The sequence below is a fragment of the Artemia franciscana genome, chromosome 20 (assembly GCF_032884065.1).
Source record: "Artemia franciscana chromosome 20, ASM3288406v1, whole genome shotgun sequence".
In the NCBI taxonomy this organism is placed as follows: domain Eukaryota; kingdom Metazoa; phylum Arthropoda; class Branchiopoda; order Anostraca; family Artemiidae; genus Artemia; species Artemia franciscana.
Genome location: NC_088882.1, coordinates 29,782,231 through 29,808,083, shown reverse-complemented (window position 1 = coordinate 29,808,083; position 25,853 = coordinate 29,782,231). Strand labels below are relative to the sequence as shown.

The following is a 25,853-nucleotide window of genomic DNA, read 5'->3' as shown; positions in this document are numbered from 1 at the left end:
TAACATGAAGTTTTCCAAGAAATCTTTATGCTGCTATGATTTTTAGCCGGGTGAATAATAAAAGCAACCAACAATGATATTAGTTTATGGGTATGGTAGAAATCTCGGTTTAACCTTAATCCAAATTATTTCATCATGCACATTTATTCCTGGAACTTTTATTTCCCTTTGCGACAAATTATCACGAAAAAATTAATTACCCCACCACCCTTTTACCGAGGTAATGATCATGCAGGCGAAGTTTAACAAGCTCATTAAAATAAGCTATCTTCAGATTATCCAGGTTTTGGGACTGAACCTCAGTTAGACAAATTAAATCTGATGCTAGGTAATTCACTGTTATTTCTAGCTCAACAATTTTTTCAAAATTAAGACTTTCTGCATTTCTTAATAGCAAAGAGGGAATGGTAACGTGTTTCATTATTATCATGTTAACCACTATGAGTACTAGAGAATCTTCAGTTAGAGATTAAGGAGAATAATCACTTACCGCGTTATGCACAATTTTTTTTTCGAAAATGATTAAACATATCGCAAAACCATTAGTCAACTGCAATGAACTTGTATCAAAAATAGCTTTTAGGTTAGCTGACAAAAAAACTATACTTGTATTAAAAACAACTCTGGATTTGCTTTTTTCTCTATATGAATGAATTCCCTTGTTTCTTTTTTGAGCTCTTTGTCAGTCCTGGATGAACTTCCTTCAAGTAATGATGTTAGGAATGTTTTAATTTTCATATTGTTTATTGTAAGTCTAATTTTATATTTATCTTTCTTCTTTGCTTTTAGATATAGAGTAGAAGTGTTCATTTAGAAAAAAAATCACTGTTTTAAAGTAATTCTTTGTTGTTTTACATTTTGTTCTTGGTATTACGGAAAGGCTCCATTGTTAGTGTGGCTTTATTGCAGTATGTTTTGTGTTCATTGTAGTATGTAATATGTTAATTGTAGTCTTCGTCGTTATTTTAACTTGTTGATCTCTAGTTATGCTACCATTATGATTTATTATTGAAAATTACGGTTATATCTGTCTCCTTTCCAGATTCTTGAATCTGAAAGACAGTTGCTAGTTGCTAGTAATATATCATTGGGGGAGGAAAATTTGAAGAAGGAGCCGCGACTAACCGATGCTAGGAGGAGATTGGAGGACTCGTATCAGACAGCTAACCAGCTTTTCAAAAGGGTCAAGGAGCTTGAAGCCATGCTAGGTAAGCTTTCTAAGAATTTTGTGAACACATTGTGTGTCCTTGCCGGTTTTTCGTAAAAAATGTCATTTTTTTATGATTTCGTTTTCAAAATATTATTTAATCAAAGATGTTTCTAGCAAATTCGTTGTAATTAGCGAGATATCTTTACGTAAAAACATTGGTAAAATAGTACAAAATTGCTATCAGATTTCTAGTGTTTGTGTCTTTTTTTAATTTTTTCCTTTCTATGAGACATTAATGGTTTAGCATCTTATTATAAAGTATCACGTAAATGATGAAAATAATGAATAATTGAATGGGGAATAGAAGAAGCCGAATAATTAGAGGAAGCATCGCCTCTTGCAGGAAACGGTATTAATGCTGAAGGAAGAGAACAGAGTAGATATCCAAAGTTTTCCAGACACTAGAGGTGTGCCCAAAGAGGTAGCAGAAGGTGATTTGAAAAATAAAAACTGGAAGTTTTGGCACAATGTTTCTCGGTTGAAATGGTTATGAAAAATCTCTTGGGCCAATCAAAAGCTCACAAGGAATAATTGCCTTATATAAATAAAACCGTGTGATTTTTTGGTCTCTAATTTTTCAACGCACTTTTGTGAAAATAATGGAAAATATTGATAACAAGAATAATTTGGGCAAAATTTTATAATTTTGAAAATATGGTTGTTGGTATTGTTATTATAGGCTATAATTAAAATACTACTTCTCAAGTCTAAAAAAAGTAAATAAATATAAATGTTTTAAATACATTTTTTCCGATTTCAATAACACAGAAAATATTTGGCATAATATACATACCGATTATATTTTTAAGATTTTTATAGCATTGTTATTCTATAATTTGTCAACGTAATATAAGCGCTTACTAATAGTGAGGTCCAAATTTTACAATATAGTTGATAAGGCATGTTTTGGAATGTTGAAACTTTGACTAATTTAAAATTTGTCTAAAATTATAGGATTATTGCCTTAATCCACTATTTAAGATTAGTTGCCTTAATCCACTATTTAGGATTAGTTGCCTTAATCCACTATTTAGGATTAGTTGCCTTAATCCACTATTTAGGATTAGTTGCCTTAATCCACTAATTATGTCTTGCCACTCAAAGTTGAACGGTCCATGTACATTCTGTGGAATTTTTTCATAAACAAAATTCATTTGACGGAACTCCTTATGTTTCAGTCCATATATTTGTGTTTTATTGCAACATAACCTTGTAGTTTATTCGTTTTGCTAGCTAGACATTTTAATTGAATTTGCGTTAACTGGTTAGAATTGAGGAGAGTTTGAACTTTGTATTGTTTAATTTCTGTAGCTGCGCCACCATCCGTTTTTATTATACCGTATTATTTTAATAATATCATATTACTCAATTTCCCTTAAGTAACATTTCTTGAAAAACAGTATTCCTCGGCTTTAAATTCTGGGTTACAGGGTCATTTGAGATAAATCAAATGAGGAAGAACCGCTTTTTGAATCTTATTCAGGAATGGTAACTGTTATTTCGGCTAATCTTATTGCCAAACTGCACTTTAAAAAATAAATCTATAGGAATTTTGAAAGATTACCTTAAAACCCCACAACTGGTGTCAGAGTAAAAGGAATATTGCACCTTTAGAATCACCATAGGTGAAAATTCCACATAAGAGAATTACAGTCCCCCATCACCAGCAACAAGGAATATCACTTTTTCGCATGGGAAGCAGTCATTTCTCTTTTTTTCTTTTTATTTCTTCACCGCTAATGGGTAATGATCATTAATACAATAATCAAAAGCATTATAATTGTCATTGCCAATTAATTTGTCAATTGATTTTGACAAACTCGTTATTTGCACTCATTTGGGGATTTTGAAATATACTGTTTCTATTTTAACACTGTTTCTTGGTGATATTTAATTTCCCTAAAGTGAAATCAGTGTTTCAAACAGCGCTCACTGAAAAAAGAGTTAAAAAAAAAAAAAAAAAAAAAAACTGTTACAAGTTTACATCAGTTCTGAACAATATATTGATAGTGTCCAAAGTAAATTTAGTAATCGCCACCTAACGTCTAAAGGTGTTTTCACAGCAGACGGTTTTGAAAATTTTGCCCTGTGTTCCCAAGAAGAAATCGACTAATTTCTGGAAGTAATTTTGCGTTTGATGGAGGTGTAGCAAATTTTTTTTGCTGTTTTATCAGTTGAAAAGGTCTTGGATTAGCCGAAAGTGAAACCTTTTGCCGTTAATAGACCTTTAGCCATTAAAGAAAAACTTAAATAAAAGAAGCAAATAAAGAAAATAGCTAAAAAAAGAGGGCATAGTTTGCCTTAGTAGGTTGAGAATATACACTGAAATGAAATTAATTTGTTTGATTATAGGGATAGGGAATCTTCTGAAGGGTCATTGTCTTTATTGACAATGTGGTGTCGTCAGTGTGGTTTTGGCCAGTGTGATGTAAAGTAAAATGATTTGGTGGCACAAAATGGATTTTACTAAATATATTTTAAATGATATTATGACGTGAAGTAACAATGTTTAATAAAGCACAAACTTTTAGCGAAGAAATCTGCTTTATTTAACATTTTTTTTCTCGTATTTTATGGTGCGTCCATGTAAGCGATCTTTTTTCCCTAGATTGTCTTCTAATTTATGTATTCTTTTAAGATATAGCATTTGAAACTGACCTTACTGAAATCTTTTTGTAGAAAATGAAAAAGGAGGCACGTCAATAGAGAATGCCTTAGACCAACTTCGGATTGCTGCTCAAATGGCTGAGGAGGAGTCAGAGGTCTGTACGCTTTCTAGGCGAACTTTTTTTTCTTTTCATGACATTCAACAGATTCGTATGAATAGGTGGAAACTCCACTCAAGTAAAGCGAACTCACACTAAGAGAGTGGAAAGGGATATGCTAGTCATTATGATAAAAAAAGGATCTCTAAACATCTTCAGTGCGAGAAGAAGTCTATTGAATATAAAAAACGGAATATAAGCCGAAGGTAAACAAATTAAACAAAGAAAAAAACTTACTATGAAAAGTAAAACTAGGGCTAGGAAAAAAGGAGAACTGACATAGGAGAATATTTTCAAATTTCAATTGTGAATGAATTGTTTAAACTCTATTTGACGCTTCTAATCTTGTATTCATCCTATATTTACTTGATCGCTATTAGACGAATTTTGTTTGTTCCGATAAAATATGCTTAGACTCAGCCATCTTGATGGGTTTTTTTTTATCTACAGCTATATTGATCTCTTTTTCTTCTGGCTGTTTTTACACGGCTTTTCTGTTTTTTCCTGTTTCTTTCAAGTTTTGGCATTTTTTTTTCTGCATTTTTTTCCAAATCTTGGGCTGAAGGCGCCTTAATGGATGTTTTTGCCAAGCTATATGTTTTTTTTTTCTAGTTTGTCTACTGTTATAAAACAATCTCCCTTACTATACTATATAAAAATACTATATAAAAATATATATAAAATTTACTTTATAAAAAGTATATAAAAATACTTTTCTAAATATTTCAAATAAAATAGCATTTTTAGTTATCCTTTTTTTACCTTAGTTTTTCGTTGATGTGCTGCTTTACTATACTTTGCTTTTACTTTTGCTTTACATAGGTCTAAAGATAAAGAATTACTTCTGACAAAATGGTAGTTTTTCGGTACCTTTTTGATGCTTTTTGCTTAATTGATCCATTTTTTATCTAGCCCGTTTTATGCATATTAACCTAGTCCTAATTAAATTATAATCAACAGAAATGTTTAAAACAAAAGAATCTATCTACTCTCCCAAAATTCCGGGCTAAAGGGCAAAAAGGGTATTTTTTGGTACCTTTATTAATGCTTTTTGCATATTTGATCCTTTGTTTATCCATCCCGTTTTCTGCATACTAACCTAGTCCTAATTAAATTATAACGAACAGAAATGTTTCAAAGCAAAAGATTCTCTATCTACTCTCCCAAAATTCCGGGCTAAAGGACCAAAAGGGCATTTTTCTGGTACCTTTTTGATGTTTTTTTGTATATTTGATCCATTTTTTTTATTTAACCTGTTTTATGCACATTAACATAGTCCTAATTAAAATATAATCAATAGAAATGTTTTTAAACAAAAAATCTGTCTATTCCCCAAATTAAAAATATAGTTTTAATTAAGAAATTAGAATTGACAAGTTTTGACTTTTCAACACCTGTTTGGTGGGTACCGATGTAATGCCCCCCGGAAAATTCCCTCCCCTCGCGAAGAATTTCCTCGTGAAAAATCAAAGCTGGAAAATGCCCCCCCCCCCACCATCACATAGAAAAGTTTTCCGAAATCATAAATATAGCAACTAAAGAAAAATTCAGACAAATAAACAGAATGAAGAAAAAAAACATAATTTTACATGCTGTTATGAAGAAGGAGTGTTGGGTCAATATGTAAGTGGGGGAGGGGGTATGTCAAGTGCCTAAGCGAGTGCATGTTAATGCCCAAATTGTCTAAATATTCCTGAATATACGGATAAAAACGAGAAGGGTTGGGGTAGGATTCAATATCTCACCTCCCTTCATTTCGACTAAGCCTGAATAAGGGTGCTATGGGATGATACCTCCCTTATTAATGCAGAAAATGTTTCTCATATTTATTTTAAAGCTTCATCTAACTAAACTAATTTGCTTCGTATTTCCTAAAATTATATACAAATATGTGTAAGTAAAGGACTATGGTTCATTTTCAAGCGGTGGGACCCCCCCCCCCTCCAAAAAATTTCCCGCTTGAGAATTCGCCCCAAATGTAATATTTAGCAGTCGAAGGGGAATTGAATTAAATGAAAAGAATGAAGAAAGGTGTAAAATTGTACACCAGCTACTGTGAAGGGGTGCTCGGTTATTATTTTGATGGAAGGGGGTACCAGGGGCTTAAAAGAGCGCATTACAATGCGCTTTTTAGGTAGGCATCTGAGTGGAGTCTCTCCCCCCCCCACGAGAAATTTGCCCCTTAAAAACTATCCAAATGCAATATTGAGCAGTCGAAGGGAAATCAAGACAAAACAAAAACAATGAAGAAAAGAGTAAAATTGCACACCAGTTGCTGTGAAGTAGGGGTGCTCGGTTATTATTTTGGTTGGAGAGGGGTGCCACATGCCTAAAAGTGTGTATTTCAATGCTGAAATTGTCTAAATATTTGTGAACCTTTGGATAAATATGGGAAGGGGTATGGGAAAAGGGGGGGGGGTGTAGAGATCAATTCTTCATCTCAGTTCATTTTGACCAAGCCTGCGAACGCTGCGAGGTGATACCTCTCTTCTTATTTCAGAAAGTTGTTTCTGACTTTTATTTTAAAGCTTCATTTTACTAAACTAGTTTGCTTCATATTCCATAAAAGTGCGTACAATGATGCGTAAGAGCGCATAAGCTATTATAATTTGAAACTTAGTAAGCAATCCTATGAGTATCCTTAATGATATTGCTGATGACGCTGCGGTCTTGGACATGAGAGGAAACCCCTCTAAATCTATGATAATGCCAATTTGTTTCCTTAAAGCCTCACCCCTTTTTTCTACCCCATGCCCCCCCCCCAGATATTTCTGTGTCTTCCTTTAAATTACTTGGGGTTACAATTTCCAATAATTCAAAGTGGGATATCCACGTTAATGATATTGTCTTATAAAGCTACTGCGTCCATGTCTCTCCTTAATCTCTTGAATAAATTTAACGTCCCCCTTCCCATTTTTTAAGGATCTATACTTCCTTCATCTGCCCGCATCTTGAATATGCTTGTCCAGTTTGGCATCCTAACATCTCCCGTGATAATCAGAAAAAATTGAGTAATTTTGAAAGAAGCTAAGGTACCATATTCGATCCTTTTAAAAAAGGCAAAGCTGGAAACTCTTTAGCACAGGAAAGCAACGTTCTGCTTCGGTTTTGTAAAAAATGCAATTATAAACCTTCGCACGGAAAACATTTTTCCCGAAAGACACTCCCCATCCAGACACCGCCTGCCACGTACTGTATCTGAACCCTTTCCTATCTTGTCCCCCATCCGTTGCTTTACCTCCAGGTATGAAAAACCTTTGTCCCCTTCATTACTGATAAAATAAACCGCTATTTTCCTTTTTTTTTCTTTGGTACTGGTGATACCCAAGTTGTATGTTCGTTTTATTCTTTTGTTCCCTCGCATTTTGTATAACTCTTTTTTAGTTTTGTTTTAGTTTTCACCTTTTTAACTTTCTGACATTTTGCCGCTTTTTTTTACTAATGAATGACTTTTCCTTTCTTATTTTATTATTTTTGGCATTGTTTAGCCAGTTTTTTAGTTGTTGTGCTATTTTTATGATTTTTTTTTTTTTTTTGGTTTTATGACTCAGAAATGCGAATTCGGTCCTTTGAGGCTTTTGATGGACATTTTTTGAAATTAAATATCTTATCTTATAAAGGAGGGATGGTGAATCATTTTGTAGGAGGGAGTGGGGGATCAATGCTTCAAAGATTTCATTTCGATGCCAAAACATCCTATTTCTTGTCGAGCTTTCGGGTGAATATAGAGTGAGTTTTAGGGGAGTCCTAGAAATCGATATATAATTTGTCTAATTTTGCGGATTCTTTCTGGTCTATACTTATACCCCCCCCCCCCAAACGTTTTGGCTAGTGACTTCTATTGCCGGTATTAGACCAAGTGCACGGGAAGTAATGACGCGTACTTCTTAGTCCTAGTCTGTTATCTGTGCACTTCTATCATGGGTGCAACCCTTCTGCTATAGCGACTAATTTCATATTTTCAAATTATTTTCTTTATTCTTTGTCTTATCCTATTACAATGATTCAACCACCAATAACACAAAAAATAAATAAAATCAATGTAAAAATAAATAATTAAGGATATTGTACGCCATATATTCCACCTATATTTGTAATATAGTTGGAATATTCTAAAAGTCCTTCTTTTCTTTATTATTTTTATTTTTCATACTTTCTCTGCGGCTGCTCAATTTTATTTGCAAGGGAAATTTTCCGAGGGGGATAGGTGAGAGTACAACCTAGCACCATAATCCGCTCTTATCCTGTGTAGACTTTTTTCCCTTCTTGAAAGAAAATTCCTGACTCAAATTAAGTGCCAAAATTTCTCTTGTATCTGTGTTTCCATGTGTTTCTCTGAGTCTACTCCGTCTTACTCTTTAGGACAAACGTGTATATCCATCTTTGTTTCCGTTTATCCTTCTGTGGATATTCTATCATTTGTGCCATTTGAGATTCTTTAAGTATCAAGGACACAGGAATAAATATGAACATCAAGACAGCACAATAAAAGCGATTTACAAAATGCAATTGAAATGAAGACATCAAATAAATTTTATTGAATAATAAATTAAGAATACAATAATAAATTATTTAAATAAAAATAGATATGATCATGATCACTGTTATAAAATACTGGAATGGGTCATTTTTTTAGGACCAAGGACATTAATAAATAGTGTCCTGTTGGACTTATCTCAGGTCTTTCCATACCGTGATTTTCTAAGATTTTTATTTGGGTGTTTTAAACGCAAAGCTTTGAGCTTTCAAGCTTTGAGGGAAGTATCATATTTTTGTCAATGATGCCACTTTGAGTCATGACAATAAATGAACAAACGAATCAGTTAAATTTGACTAACTTGACTGATTGAATTTATTAAACAAAAAACGATATACATAAATCTTATACAAAGGAGACAGGGAGGCAACTCGTTTTGTCTCCTTTAACAATAGAGAGAAAAAAGAAGGATTTACACCTCAGTAACTTACACGGAGTACATAGAGAAAGAGAGAGAGAGAGAGAGAAGCGAAAAAAAAATCGATTCAAGGAGACACGGATGAGACGTATATAAACTAATTTATAAATAAATCAGTTTACATTCAGTCGTCGCTATTACAGGCAGAAAGAACTGTCTCTTTCAATTTCTTTTTATATGTATAGAGTGATGGTGACTCACTTATTTAATCATATAGTTTATATTTAATGGCAATCTCAGGAAGCTGATATCTTAAACATAGTCTTGATCTCTCATTTTTAATAAAAGGAAAAAGAAACTTATTCCTTGCTCTTTATAAATGGTTATGTTTATTTTCAACCAAGAGTTTCATGTTATTGATAGAATTATCCCTACGTTGGATTTCTAAAAACCATATGCCTATATTAAGGTGAAAAATTTGTTGTAAACGAAGAATGCAAAGAAATAAAAAAGATGTTTTGGTGTCAGATAATTCTTTTGTCTTCCTAGAATGTGTTAAAAAAAAGGTCCAGGATTCTTATTGCCTTGCTTTGGACGATTTGGAGTCTTTGTAAATGTGAATGGAATGTCAACATCGGGCAATATTGAAAATAGCATTCAACTAATGAAAAATATACTTTTCTCATTATTTGGTAAGGAAACAGGAATTTTACTCTTTGCAAACAACCAAGATTCGCGGACACTGTTGCCTCGAGTTTATTAATATGCACCTTAAAAGACAGAGTTGAGTCAATGTAGATACCTAAATATCTAAATACATCCGCTCTTTTTATGAAGGAGGTTCCAATACTAATAGTTTCAAATGATACACACTTCACTGCTGACAACACGTAAAAATTAATAGATCAACAATATGTTGATTTAAAAAGACAATTTCATCTTCAAAGTAAAGCTACATCTTCTGAAGTTGTTTGGTGCCATTAGTTTATTTTTTTTTTCTTTTTAACCACTTACTTCTGTCTATATATAAACATATATATATATATATATATATATATATATATATATATATATATATATATATATATATATATATATATTTATATATATATATAGATTAATATCTAAAAGTTTCAACTCGGATCTCCCAACCTCAAGATAAATCAGCTCAGACTTACCAAAACTATGTATAAAATTCATCATCATTTTGATAAATCATGCTTAATGAGTAATGAAAAAGGTGCTTAGCTTTAGGTAGCCGCCGTATGGTGCCATAGGAAAGCTTTTAGAATTGAAGATTATTAATTGGCTAAAGTTATCGATCTAGCCAATCATATAGGTAGAATTGTTAAGTTCTTGTCTTAAAAACAATAAATTATAATTTGAAACAATATAAATTTTTTAAATACAATTAAGCATTTCCAATGTGCCTTCAAGGCTCAGTACGGCACTGGTCTAAGTCTCGTTTGAAGCGCTTGAGCCAATTCCATTAATTTCCGAAAAATCTAGATAAAAAATCTTACTGGTTTCGGCTTTAACGTAACTATCATCTGGTAGGAACAGAGATTCGATGAAACAGAAAAGTATAGGGTGATTGGCTGAAAATCGAGTCGTTGGCCAGATTTCTATATCAATAAGAACATTCTATTATTGCTTTGGATCCTGTCTTTTTGTTCTTGTAAATAAACACAAAATTCACATATTGTCTTTGTCAGGCAGCACTACAGAGGCATATACCACTAGGGCCGAAATTTTATATCTTTTTTTTTTGACACGAAGCGCGCAACTTAAATTCTATTACAAATTCTTCCCTAACGTTAAACAAGACTTAGAGGTTCACTTATTCATCATGAGTCCTATTCGGTGCATGCATATCCCAACCTTCGTACCCGAATAGATATATAATATCGCATAATTTTATGATTCTTAAACCTGAGAAATGAGTTTCCGAAACTGTAACAAGTCCAGTTCAAAAATTTAGTCAAAACGTTAATGCGATAGTTATCTTTCAACGTTATAACGCTCCTTGCTGCAATTTTTACATTATTAAAATGATTAATTTTACTAGGACCCTCAATTGAGGCAATGGGCCACATCAGCGTAAGGCAGGGATCAATATCTCCTTCAGCCCAACAATGAGTGTATAAGCAGACTAGCACTTGGATAGCAAGAGTTCCTATCATTCACCATAAATATATTTCGTTAGTTTTTAGTTTAGGTATTTAAAGAAGTAGTTTTTTTCTTTAAAAATTTCTGAATGAAAACCAAAACACAAGTAGAAAATGAAAATTATTTTAAATTATTTAATTTATTTTGTAATTATTTTTATAAAAAAAAAATTGTTATGGAAATACAAAAGACTCTAACCTTCAACTGTGGAAGCAATGGTGTGACGCTGCACAACGATTCCTGGAGGAACAACAAAATACCAAGTAAAACAATAAGGAATTTTTTTTCTATAAGACAGTGGTATGCCAACTTTAAACGAATATTTCGACCCTATATCCATGGGCCGTCCTCAGCGAAACAAACGAAAAAAATATAAGAGAAACTCAATGAAAAAATGAAAAATGTGAAGAGAAGCTCACATTAAAAAACGATCATTAAAACTAAAATCTTGTTTAAAGTTTGATCTCGAATATTTTGGTCTGTGAATATTTCGGTCCTTGAATATTGGGTCGAAATATTCGTTTGAAGTTCGCATTCCACTGTCTTTTAGAATAAATTTCCCTTTTGTTCTACTTGTATTCTGTTGTTTATAATGGAAAGGCAGTGTGATCTTCGTCGCTATTTATTGATTGCCTGAAGCCAAGTGAGCATTTTGTTACTTTGAGAATCATTGGTGCCTTTTCACGAAATAGGAGAAAGGGCAAATTTTTGTAAAATCTAAGGAGAAAAGGCTGTTTTGTCTTTTTTTTTGCGAAAATACTAAACAAAGGCATTTTTCAATGAAAATACTATCTCAAAATAAACGTTTTTCTTAGAATCTAGGAGGAAGAGCAAAGAAATTTAGGGACACACGCCCCCTCCCAATTGACTCTGCTGTGGAGAACATAAGATTTAGATTAATGCTTAAATGAGATTTTTTTTCTTCTAAATTTCTGTGCTAATCTAAAGCTAATTAATTTAGGGAGTTGCTGACAAATTCGTCAGTGGTCAATTGGGCATTGAAGCATTCTTAGCAACTTTTGAAGGAAAGAAAAAGTTAGCAGTTTTACGACGGACAAAAGCGGAAAAAATGGAAGAAATAATACAGGTTCGTGCAACGTTTTTATTCTTTTGACATTTGAGAGTTTTCTGACATTAACATGGTTTACCGTGATCTCCTTATCTCACAGAATTTTAATGATGCTGATGAAGAATGCTGGGGAATTATTAACTTGCAGAAGTTGAGATATTGCATGGTAGGCTTTTTTTTACGCTATCATTTTAGTGACGTTTATTTTTGTTCTTTATTTTTTTTCGTTCGCTGTTCTGATGTCGCAAACTCCATTCATATTGTAAATTTCATTTTCTAGAAATCATTACGAGGCTTATTTATACGCTGTACGAAATCATCGCGACAGCATCAGATACAACCTTGTAAATAATGAACTCTAGCCCAGAGTATTTGAATATTTAAAAACGTGTTTTGAAGAAAAAAAATGTTAAATGAGCTGAAGCAGATTCAGGAATGGTAATTGTTATTTGGATGATCTTATGATTATAAAAGCCGAGAAGAAGGGCATTTTAGTAGTTCAAAAGGGCTTGCTGTGTTGTACAAAATGGTATTATCAGTAATGGATCCGAATTATATCCTGAGCAGTTTTCAAAATCCCCACCTCGACCCTCCATCCTTCCAGGCTACTTTTTTTCATAACATTCTTATGTGTAAGATACTTCATGAAATAGGTTGAAACCTTGGATAATTGGCTGGGTCTTTGAAAGAAGTTCCAGTTTGCATTAATCCAAACCATAATATGCCGTCTTAAAGAAGCTGAATCTAGGCCATACTTAAGATTCTTTTTGTCAACTTAAGACAGGGAAGAGCTTTTTTCGAACTTCACTTCTATTTGGTTGGGGCAATCTTCTTCTCACACCATGCTTGAAAACCCATTTTTTTTTAAGAATAAACAGGCAAAACTTAGAAATATCAGGCCCTAAGTTTTTAATGGTCCAGGACCAGGAAAAATGAATAAAAAAGCAAAGGGGGATTAGTCTATAGGTTTGTCTTCCCTTGACCGTAGAAGTAGCTAAGGTCTTTAAGATCTTGAAGGTGCATGAGCTTGAAAAAATCTATTTTGCGATAGGTGAGGCTCTAGATCCATCAATGAAATTACATTCACCTAGTCTTAGCAAAACAATTTTGAACACATTAGCAATAAATTTGAAAAAAAGTTGAACTCTATGAAAAATGCTTGAAATCCGTAAATTCAGATGATGCTTGAAATCCGTAGATTCAGAGGACAGTTCTGAGAAATTTGGGAATAGCGGTAACACTGGTAACACTTTGGGAATGCGTTTTGATGCCCGATGTGAGGATGTAGCATGAAAGTGTGATCGGTTTGATGTGTGAATGTGAAATATTTGAAGGTTTGCCTGTCAACATCCTTAGGTGTTTGAAATATGATGAAGGGTAGTTGTTTGTGTGATTGAGTATTGTTGAATTATAATGAATGTCATCCTTTTGGTACCAGATGAATGTCCCTTTTCTCATGTATATGAATTGCTTTCAGCCATGCTTTAAAAGGATTGATTTTTTAAAGTTTTAAATCTGACTGAAAAAATACCTCGGCTGCACTTTTAAGTTACAATCCCAGAGCGTGATATTTAAAGCTACTTAATTGTTAATGTCTTTAATGTCAGATCTATGAATTCGTTTTTTCTCTGATTAGTCTGTTTTCCCATGGTCCACGAATGAGGTGAGTTTTCTTGTTTTGTATTTATACGTTTCAGTGAATAATGAGTTTATATTAAGCTTCTATTGAAAGTACGCTACATTTTTGATCTGCGTGACAATCTGACAGATAAAAGTGAATAATGTTTCTTATCCTGCTTTTGGTTATTCCTTAACTTGTTTTAGGGTGGGGGAGAGAGTTTTCGGTGACTTTTTAGTACATGTTGAAGTGTGGTACCTGCATTTGTAAATCTTGGTAGCTTGTGGCCCTACACCTCTCCTTGGGAATGATAATTATTATACTATTGAGCGGTTGGCAAGATCTGCCGTCGGGCCCTCGTACTCGGTGCGCGGCAGGCTTCCATACATGGGTTCTCATTGTCGCTTGTCATCTAAACGCAGACAATTTGAGCCTTTTGTTGATGTCATGACGTCCAAATGGACTTTAAATTAGGAGTAGTGCCTTCGTAAAATTATGTTAATTTATTTGAACTTTAACTCTTGCCTTAGCTTGTCTATTGTCATTATGAAAGACGTATCACCGAACCTTTGTATCTTTTAATTGTTCAGGTAGTAGGACATACACTTCTTTTTTTCCAAAGATTTATCAAGTCCAGGTTTTTGATTTTCAAAATTATGGTAGGGATTGATGACCACCTTTGTTTCTTTTAATTGTTCCGGTGGTGGAACAAATACTTATTCTTTTGCCTCGAATTGTCTTTTGTCATTATGAAAGACATATTGCCGAACATTTTCAAAGGTATGGTAGGCATTGATGACCTTATCCATGTCAAAATCCAAAACCCAATCATCATCACTATCATTTTCAATTTATTTGGTTCGTTTTATCTCAGCTTGTCTTTTCTCATTATGAAATACATGTCTTTGTTTTTTTTTCTAACAAAGGTATGGTAAGAATTGGTGACCTTATCCATGCCAGAAGCCCAAATCCAATCATAATTCCTATCATTTTCGATTTTGACACGTTTTGATTCTCGCTATCCAGGTTGATTTTCAGTGACTCGCTCATGTGCTCGGTGTCGCATGTCTTCTAACCGCGTTTGTCTTTGCTCTTCATTCTCATTTTTGACACGCTGCCGCTGTTCTTCCAACCGCGTATGTATTTGATCTTCATTTTCATTTTTGATTCGCTCACATGCTCGGTATCACATGTCGTCTAACTGCGTGTGTCTTTGCTCTTCATTCTTGTTTTTGACACGCCACCGCTTTTCTTCTAACCGCGTGTGTTTTTGCTCTTCATTTTCATTTTTGACACACTATTTGCGGTTTTCGCATATCTTCTAACCGCCCTTGTCTTTGCTCTTCGTTTTCATCTTTGACACGTCTTTGGATTTTGATTACTTCAGACAATTTAGCAATGGCCTTTGCTTTAGCTGCCCGTATTGGTGTTGTCGCAATTGTTTGGTGCAAATTTTCGTAACATACATTATTTGGTGCAAATTTGGGCTTCCAACATACATTATATTTGTGTAAATAACTGTTGCGTAGGAAACTCAACAATCTTTTCTATGCTTTGCATGACATCATATAAGAAAATGCTTATATAATTTCGTAAGAAATGTTTCTATGATGTATCAACATAGTGCATGACTTCATTTGTAAAAACCAAAATTAAGGCTCTTAACGAATTTTCTTAGAATTCTTACCTATCAAGATCGTTTTTGTATGCGAGAATATCTCAAGATATCAATTTTCCCGAAAAAATATGGAGTCGTTTGGAGAAGAAACACATACATACATGCAGGTGTGCACAAAGTTCCAAAGCTGCCAGTAACAGAATTCCAGAAGCTGCTGACGCTTAAGCACAACTTGTGTTATGACAGCTTTGCTTTGAGTAAAAAGCATTGTTATGCCTAAAATTTGCTGAAAAGTAACAAATATATCTTAGTATTGGTTGCAGTTAGAAATGTCAGTAGTTTCCTGAATCACAATTAACAATGTAATATAATTTAGTGGCAAGCTATGTACTAGCCATAACTGTCATACTCCATAATTTTATATTCCAACCATTTTTACAAAAGTACTGTATCCTAACTATCCTAATAATAGTGTATCCTACTGTTTACTCTAATTCTGCTAGTGAAATGTAGTACTCAAAGTCTGAAGTATACTGTATATAGCTTAATGTTATTACTTTATGATTGGAGCTGTACACTCCGATTCTATTGGTATTATAGAAATAATTTATACCCAACTGCATGCTTGATGCTTATTGGTCGCTATATTACAACAATAAAAAGCACCATTTGATTTTCTAGAAGAACAAGATTAATTGGCAGCCTGGCAGTCATATGCGTTATGAAGCTGTGATATTAGTTTTGCCCGAATCTAATCCCCAAAATAAATACAGAATTGATGCTATATTGTAGTGTGGCTGTTTCAGGCTACTAATCTTCCACGTTTCAGCTTTCCCATTACCCGCTTTAACTGTACGTGCACCTTCATAGCTACTAGTCCTTTTATGATTCTTTCAACTGACGAATAAACAGTTTTGAGTGAATTTGGCTATTTGTGTGAGATTTGGACAAATGTTCACTTTTAGTTGAAGATAAATGGAGTAAGTAAAAAGTTGTCCATGAAGATGAAAGATAATAACAATATAAAAGAAATTTTCACATACCAATGTTGAAACTCAATGGGCTTTTACTTTGAACAAGTTTTCAAAAGCAGCAGAAGAGAAGAGATACATACATCTGGTGAGAAGAGATATTTCAGAAGAGGTACATTACCTGGTAAAACAAAAAGAATATAAAAAACGAAAACAGCTCTTTTTGTTTTGCAGTTGCTCTTTTTTAGAGTTCTGGTTCCTGTTGGGTTGAGTCACTTACAGTTCATTACCATAAACTGTTTGATCAATCTTCAAACACAGATATCAGGTAGCAGAGTAAGAAATAAAGACCAATCATATGTAAAAAAAAAATAAGTCTGAAAATAATATAAAACTTGACGAGAATGAAATACATTCTTGTATTTTGAAGAGAATTTGGCTATTTGTGTGAGACTTGGACAAATGTTCACTTTTAGTTGAAGAGAAGGGGAGTAAGTAAAATCTTGTCCAGAAGGACAAAGGATAACAGAGTAAATCTTCACAAAGCGACGTAGAAACTCAATGAGCTTTTAGTTTGAATAAGTTTTAAAAAGCAGCAGCGTGAGAAGAGAAGATCTCCTCTCCTCCATATCTTCTCTTCTTGCAGAAGAGAAGATATACATATATCTGATGAGAAGATATATTTCAGAAGAGATACATCTCGTGGTAATAAAAAAAAGAATAATCAAAACGAAAACAGCTCTTTTTTGTTTTGTAGTTGCTCTTTTTTAGAGTTTTGGTTCTTTGGTTCTAGTTACTTACAGTTCATTATAACGAGCTGTTTGATCAATTTTCAAACACAGATACTAATTAGCCGGGTAAGAATTTAAGACCAACCATTTGTAAAAAAAAAAAATCAGAAAATAATATAAAACTTTACAAGAAAATAATCTGGAAATAATAACCGGATTTTTACTTTTGACTATAATATTCGGTTTTTTTATGAATCATGTTTTTGGGTCACTTCCGTTTTTATAAACTATTCCCCGAATAGTTTTGTCTCATTAAGAGGGGTAAAGGGGAGGGGCTGCAATTTTTACGTTGAGAAGATTTTATTTAGGAAAAGTTTTGAATGTGGCAAATCCAATTCTACTACAATTTTTTTTAATGATATTATTTTTTCTCAGGATTAGCCTTCATGCAGGGTCAATAATTGCTCAAGCATTAGAAGTTGTGGAGGTAGGCCTAGGTATTTAAAACAATTTCTAATGCCCTAATTTGAGGAGAATATCTTATTCGGTAATATTTCATTCACTTACTTAACAACTTTCCGAGACCATTAAATTATCCTAGATTGCAGTTGAACCACTCAATCAAGCATGAATGTCTGCCAAAAGTATTGCAAGGGAGAGGGCACCAGAATAGTAATGGTGAAGGGGGAGGAGGAGGAGGGGAATACCTTTGAAGATGAAAGGTTATTTGCAACATAAAATTCTCAAGGAAAAAAGAAAAATACTTAATTTTTCATACCAAATGCAGCAAAACTCAACAATTTTTTAAATAGTGAAGATTCCTGACAAAAAGATAAATTCCATTAATTGGTACTCATGTAGTATACTGCCAACACTCAAGAAGTAAAGTTAGGTTTATTCTAACGAAAATACCAAAATATGATGAAAATATAATACTTTGAAAACAAATTTAGGCTATATATTTGCACATTAGGAGGGGGGGGGGAGATAACCTGACTAAAAATAACCTACCCCCCTCCATAATTAATGTGGAAATATATACCCCAAATTATATAATTCCAATGTATTCTGTCACCCGCCACTTATTTTCCACCGAGTGTAAGCTAATTGTTTCAGGTTTGACAGGTGAAACCAGTTTGTTCTCGAGTTTTACACATTTTAAACTTGAGTGCTGGCGGTATAATACATAAGTGCCCTTAAATCTATCATGCATTCAATCATTACGCATTTAAGATTAATATATTTGGTCCAAAACCTTGAGTAAAAGAAAATAAAACTCAAACTAAATTGCAGAAAATAAGAAAAAAGGGTATCATCTTAAAGGGTCCATTTAATTTTTTAGTAAAACGACGGTCATATTTTGATGGAGCATAAAAAAGGTCTCGAGTGGTATGTTCATCAAATATATAGCTCGATAGTGAAAATATCTCCAAATTTATCACGAAATCTTCCCCCTCTCTGCATAGGTGCCCCATGCTTTGTGACTGATATGACATCATATAACTCATGAAACTTTATATATTTAACATAAAACATTTTATGCTGCACCCTTTTGTCTACCCCTTGTGTCGATTCTTCGTGGCTAGGGTTGTGAAATGATATGCAAATATTTTAATGTAATGCCCATAGTGCCCACATTTTTATGAATAGTTGCGTCCCTTTCTCCTGAAAGATACAGAATTTTCGAAAAGAAATTGCGCTATATTCGTTGAAAAATATAATAGTTTTCTGGGTAGTTTTTTTTTTTTAACTCTACCTTTGAAATTATTTGTACTTTTTTGTTCTTCATTGTTGTTACTTCTAATTACACTGGGTGATTTACTACTTAATTATCAAAATATGAATTATCTATACACAACTAATGTCTTGAAATGAGGAAATAGATGTCTTTGTGTTTACAAAATTTTATTCACAAAAAGGTCGAGAGAAAAAAAAAAAGCAAATTAGTTTTATTTTTGTAATGTATACCACCTATAACTCTAAAGAAAGCAATGATATGATTTAAGACTATGCTAAAGTCTATCTGATATCCTTGCGTTTCAGATTGCAAAAGGTATTTATCAAAATTTCTAAAATGCTGGGAAGTTTTCCAAGGATGTTAGTTTTGCAAAGTAAATTGCTGGTATATATAGATTACGAAAATAATTATGCCAATGTTTGTCGTTATTTTTAGCAAAGACGACGGGAATCGCATTTTCTACCATCAAGACCAGCTCCTCTTCCGCCAGCGAATCGCCAAACACCTTATCCGGTAGTAACCCCCTCGTATCCAATGGCAGGGGTACCGTACCCAACTGGTGGCTACTATCCATACCCAGGTATACAATACCCGTGATCAGTATCCGAGGCATTAACTGTGGTGCGAATTTTTTTTTTACTTTTTTAATCAAAAGAGTAGTTTCTAGTATCGTATGCTTATAGCAAAATTTAATATAGAACATTTTGTTTGTTTATTATTGAATAAACTTGTAATCATTATATATATATAGATATATGAATATATGTATACATATTTTCTGTATTCTGCGCATTGTTGTATTTGGCTCGATAGAAAAATCAGTATAAATATCATCATACATTAGTGGACTATGTAAACATAAGCCTACACTTATACGTTTTGAACACGAACCAAAATAAACACAAATGGACAAACAAAATGAATTCAACAACAAACAAAAACCAGAGCAAATGTAAACTGTCTCAAACCAGAAAGACAAACAGAAGTGATGTGCTCATGTTGTTAGTCTTCGCCTAAAGGTCGTAGTATCGTATTTCTGATCTTAGTATCTGATATGATTGTAACTAGTAACGACAACCCTGTAAAGAGCCATCCACTTTCCGCGACTGACGAAATTAAAAAAAAGGGTTTAAAAGAAATTTTCCAGTGGTAAATGATACCCATGTAAGAAAGTTTCTGAAAATTTTTGAAAAAAAAGAGTCTGAAATCTTGAAAAACTGACGTCAAGCTGAGACAAAAAAAGCACCATTTAAATTGCCATTGTTGAACAAACAATCTTCAGTCCCCAAGGTTGAACAAAAAAAAGTGAAATTTCGCACCGATGTTTTGAACGACAATACAAATATGTAATACTCTTTTTAAGTAACAATATAAATTGTGCCACACCAAATTGTACTCTATTCTGTTGATTTTATGTTGTGAAACATCGACTTCTGCCCAAATCCCTCCCCCTCTAAAAGACAAGGATAAACTTTAAAATTTGGATAGTTTATTTAGATATCAATTAATCAATTGATTATTTGTGGATTTACTGTTTTCTTCGAATTTACTTCACGCAGAATTTGGATTTAGACCACAAATATCGATAATTTGACTACTCGTCTGATAGAATAGCTGCCCGAATCGATGATCGTGGTTGGCTCTATTTTGTTCCAGCTAAAAAAGACCAATGTTTTTTTTTCTGTGATCTGTATTATCGCCAAAGTTGAAAAAAGTCATGTGTCACACCGGTTGAAAATTCCAATTATATTGGATATTTTCACAACTGTTAGGTTTTGTTCAAAGCTGTGCATGTATGTCTAAAATTCGAAGAAACGTGCAAAAACAGGTGATCAACGTGTAAAGTGTAGTTTTTAATTTGTGTTTCTAAAATCATAGTTCCTAAAATCCCAACCTGCTAAAATGTTGTTCTCTGTTAGTAAAGGCAGAAATAACACCTATTTAATCTCTAAATAATCGTCGTTTCGTCGCTCAATCGTCGCTCTATCGTCGTTTGTAGTAAAGAGCCGTAAGGCTTCAATGTTTTTTTAGCCACTTCGTTTGGAAATAGTGGTCGTACAAACTTCATTCTATTCTAAGTTGAAAGTTATAATGCCCTTTTTAAAATTCAAAAGTAATCGGAGGGCGACAACTCTGATCCCACGTCCTTTTTAGCTGTCCCCCTCATAAATATAATTAACATTTTAGATAGACATTTCGTTCTAAACAGTCTGGAGGTCAAATTACTGTGCTTTCAGGGATTCCAAGGTCTCCTTTAAGAAATAAATTGCAACTTAAGAAATAAAAATAAAATCCATGTTTTAATTCCGTGATTCCTAACATGGGGCACACGCCCCACCGGTGGAATATTTTGGTTGGTGATGTGCAGGAATTGTCCCCCTGTGGCTGACTATACCAAAGCAAAGACTGAATCACTGCACAGTTTCATATTGAGAGAATTTCAGGCGAATTGCTCATTAGCAATAGCAATCTAGACATACGTAATATCTTCAGTTACGAGAAAACAAACGTTTTGTATCTAAATGTTCAGATACTAATATTTTATTTGTTGAATCTTCACTTGGAGATCGTGGGAAAGCAAACAGAACCTTTTGCAGTACTATTTTGATTTTTGTTTTAGTCATACATTATACAAGGATAAAGAAAGAAGTGAAGCTAGGAAGCAATATAATTGTATAGTAATATAAAACAGGGAAGTATTTTTATGCTAAATATAGGTAAGCATTATTAAAAGTTATCTTCAAATGAGACATTATAAGATACGCAATGCATTATTTTTTGTGTGACAGTATGTTTGTGTCCTCGCGTAACCAAACACAATACCAGCAATTTTATTGCTGCATAAAACTCAGGAAATGTTTTTCTTGACATTTGCCTTTTAATGGATTTTTGAATCCCTTCCGGTTTAACTATATAGTACCCTATGCCCAATAATTGCATATAATGCATAAGCAAAAATTTTCTTTTTGTGGATGTTTGAATAGTATTTAGTTCAAAATTATGTTTGAATAGTATTTAGTTCATAAAATGTATAGTACATATACAAGTAAAAAAAAAAGTTCGTTAATATTTGGAGAAATATGTAAAATTTTTATTCATATCCGCTACGCATGACGAACGGTCACTTTTCTGCCTCTTATGGCAACAATACCTTTCCAACGAATCAATGGAAACTAGGTCGTCTTGAGTTGCATTTGGAACATAGTGCTTGTGTAAGTTCAGATTTAAAGTCTTTAATCGAGAAGTTTACAAAAAGATCAACAAAACAGTTTCTGTTTAATGCGTTAACGGTTAGCCTCAAACGTACTATTGGCAAATGTGGAAAAAATCACACTGTAGGAGGAATTTCATAAACTATCAATATTAGCATTTCTTAAAACAGTCCTGAAAAAGGATGACAACGCTGTTAAAGTCATGCCACTTACTAACACTAGTTTTAGTAAAAGAATAGATGAAATGAATGAGGATATTGAAAGCCTACTTGTTGAAAAGTTCAAATCCAGAAATTTCTCACTACAAGTGGCTGAATCACCTCTGACAGACAAGTTAGGTTCTACTGCTAGTATATGCATCAGTTTGTTGTTTGTTGTTGGTATAATTGAATGGAGCTTCCAGAATTTCTTCAGTATATGCATCATATACAGATTAAGGCGAGTTTGCTGAAGAAATGGTATTCTGCAGATCGTTAGAAACCCACACTTCTGTCACTGATACATACGGTAAGCTAAATAATTCCTTAGGTGTTATAACTTGGGCTCCTGTTATGATGGGCAAAAAAAAGGCTACGTAAAATTGATGAAAGATGAGAATCCAGAAATGATATTAGTGCACTGTGTTACTCATAGAGAGAACTCGGTGGACAAAAATTTTACTCCTGTTCCTTAATGAGTTACTACACTTCGTTACAAAATGTGTCAATTATACCAAAGCTAATCTCTTCTCATCATCATCAGACAATTTTGTAAAATTGAAACTGCAGGCTACTTGAGACTTTTTCATCACACTGAGGTAAGGCGGCTTTAAAAGGGAAATCGCTTAAAAATATTCAGATATTTCTTTAATGTTCTTTGTGACTTTTTAAGTGACAAGCCTAAAATGAAGCCCCTGAAAACTGTTGATGGTAAAGCATTTTTGAGTTATTTAACAAATATTTTCGAAAAATTAAATCCGTTGAATAAATAACTTAAACGATTAAATAAAACTCTTGTGGATGCAAAGACGAAGATATTTAGCTTCATTACATTTATTGAGGTATGTCAAAAAAATATTTCTCACAAAAATGTTGATCAACTTTATTGGCTAAGAAAATGTAAAGTAACTGATGCTATTTTACTTGTCATCATGAATCATCAGAAAATAATGGCCTCTGATTTTAAGGACCTATTCTCTGACTAAAATAAATGATTTTCCATCATGACGAGGCTGTCAATACTAGTGGATGTATGTGATATTTTGATGCAGTACCATGAGGAACTCTCGGAAATGCAAAATGAAGAGTCCATAGCCCTCAGGGCAAGGGTTGTAAGTTATGTCCTGCGGACATATAAGGTTTATACAGAAAGGGTGATCATATAAACTTTGGAGTACTCATTGGATTGGTAGTCAGAAGTTTTAGTGCTGCGTTTAAGATTAAAATTGATTGGAGGGTAGATACAGTCGTTCATTGTTTACACACAGGATATGCTATTCAGAAAAATATTAATATTTGAACTTAACTTTCCAAGAAGTCGAAGGGCACTCAAGAACTAAATTAAAACACGTTATGTGTACAAAGATTGTCAAAAGGGTGTAACACAGAAATACCTGATATTATTAATTTAGAAAATTCAGGAAATGATAAGGGATATGATCAAAATGGCAATATTTGCTTGCTACCACCACTACTACTACCAGATTACTCTATTTACAGTATTGAGGGGAAATTCGAGCTAAATCAAAAGACGCTATGGGCTCGCAAATTGTAAAAATAGCCTATTTCAAAAACTAATTTGGGTATTAAGTTGGAACTTTCAGAGAATGCTTCAAGGGAAGACATTTCACCAAAAGGCCGTATGCTCACACTACTGCTAATACTGCTGGATTTACTACTACTACTACTTCAATTGATACCACTTGCAAGGCTAAGAGTACTGAGATGAAAATTTGATAACATATAGGTTATCAAAAGAACATCAGCAATGTCATAGCAGCGGCCAATTGTATTATGTTGAAACTTCTAGAACTTGATGAGAGAGATGTTCCACTGATCAAAAGGCAATATGTTAATACTATTACTAATAATGTCAACACTACTACTGCAACTCTGCCTAAGGGTATGGAGGTCAAATTTTCAAGGAATTTAAGGGGGGACGGCGAACTGAATCACAACACGCCGCCTGTATGCAGGTTGTCAAAAGGGTGTAACAGCAATATCTTTGGAACAGTTTGGTGTGTGAAGTTCAAACTAATAGGGGTTGTTGTGAAGGATGTTGAACTAACCAAAAGAAAACATTTTCATCCTAATGCTACTACTTCTACTCGTACTACTACTACCGTTACTTTTATTACTACTGCTACCACTAAAGCCTAGGCTACTACAGTTAATTTTATTGCTAATACTACTTCTACTGATATTAAAGCTAAGGGTATTAAGGTGAAAAATTTGGGTCATATAGAAACTGAATGGAATTAATTCGAAGCTCACTATGCCCATACAGGTTGTCAAGCAAACGTATCAGAAATGATTCAGGAATGGTTGATGGCATTAAGCTGAAAGTTTCAGCGTGTGTTAAAGAAACCAAAGGTGCTATATGCATACTGCTACAACTATTGCTACTGTGCAATCTAAGGGTCTTACGGTGAAGCTTTTAAGGAATATTTAGGCGGACGTTGAATTAAATCAGAACAAATTATGAGCATGTGGAATTTCAAAAAGGTGGCAGAGCAATATCTTAAGAACAAATTGTATTATTAAGTTAGACTTTAAGGGTAAGTTGTGAGGATTTTCAACTCAACTTGGGGAAAGTTGAGGAGCTTCATTAGACGAAAAAACTAATGGCATGCAGGTTTTCAAAAGGGCATGCAAGCCATATCATAGGCATCACCACTCTATAATAGCTAAAAATGTCATGGACTCAAAACGAGCAAAAATTTACATTGGCACGGCTGATAACCCCCATGCTTTCTCAAGACCAGAACATAACTTGCTACTACTAGTACTACTAACAACTCACAGCAACACCAAGCCGTTATTATAGCACTAGAAAGCGGGATTGAACCAAACTTTTCGTACAACATACTGTTTGATATACGATCAGTCAGCCGAGTACCCAGAACAATCCGTAGGCAATTTCTCTGGAAAAATCTAGTAAATCTTCATTCGCTTTTCGGAGCGCCCATGCTTCAGAGCCATATTTGACCACTGTTATCACTGTGCCATCCAGTATTCTAATCTTGGTTTGCAGACTTGAAAAAAACACGTTTTAAATGTCCTCACTTTTTTTTACTTTCGTAAATAAACAATTATCATTGCTTTAAGGAATAAATATCAATATATGTCAATTAAACTCACAATCCACAGCCATTAGTTTTTTTTCTCTTTCAGAGAAGGCATGGGGGTATCAGCCTTACTAATGTTAATTTTTGCTCGTTTTGAGTTTGATTCGGCTATTTATTGTAATTTCTGTTCGTTTTGAATTTCATTTGAATTTCGCTTGGAAGATTATTTGACTTTATTTCCTTTCATTTTTGTCTTAATAGAGCTCTGTACTTTTCTTTGAAAAACTTGTTTTACGCAAAAGGTTTTTAAATTAATTCAATCTAAAAGAAGTGATGGCATGGCTTTGTGACGTGACAGAATCTAAATATCTGCATTCATCCAAGTCTGCAAGAAAATTGTTGTTACCTTTCCCATCTTTATATTTAGCTAAATGTGGCTTTAGTGCTGTCAATAATTTGTTATTGAAGAAGCGAAATCGACTACGTCGTGACTTTGGCCGAGTCACGACGTAGGCAATAATGCTCCTAAACCAATGACTTGATATCACTAAATCGACTTGATATCACTAAACGAATGATATCACTCACGCAT

At 33.5% G+C, this 25,853-nt stretch overlaps 1 protein-coding gene across 2 annotated transcripts in view; it reads left to right on the top strand.

The window, feature by feature from the left end:
- LOC136040095 (vacuolar protein sorting-associated protein 37B-like) overlaps positions 1 to 19,567 on the top strand; it is a 28,401-nt gene extending 8,834 nt beyond the window's left edge. For both annotated transcript variants that reach the window (XM_065724184.1, XM_065724185.1), the window contains exons 3-6: positions 1,043 to 1,208; positions 3,890 to 3,972; positions 12,001 to 12,126; positions 19,220 to 19,567. In XM_065724184.1, the coding sequence (XP_065580256.1) occupies positions 1,043 to 1,208; positions 3,890 to 3,972; positions 12,001 to 12,126; positions 19,220 to 19,381 (537 nt within the window). In that variant the 3' untranslated portion in view covers positions 19,382 to 19,567. The remainder of the gene's footprint in view (positions 1 to 1,042; positions 1,209 to 3,889; positions 3,973 to 12,000; positions 12,127 to 19,219) is intronic.
- The last annotated feature ends 6,286 nt before the right edge of the window (positions 19,568 to 25,853 follow it).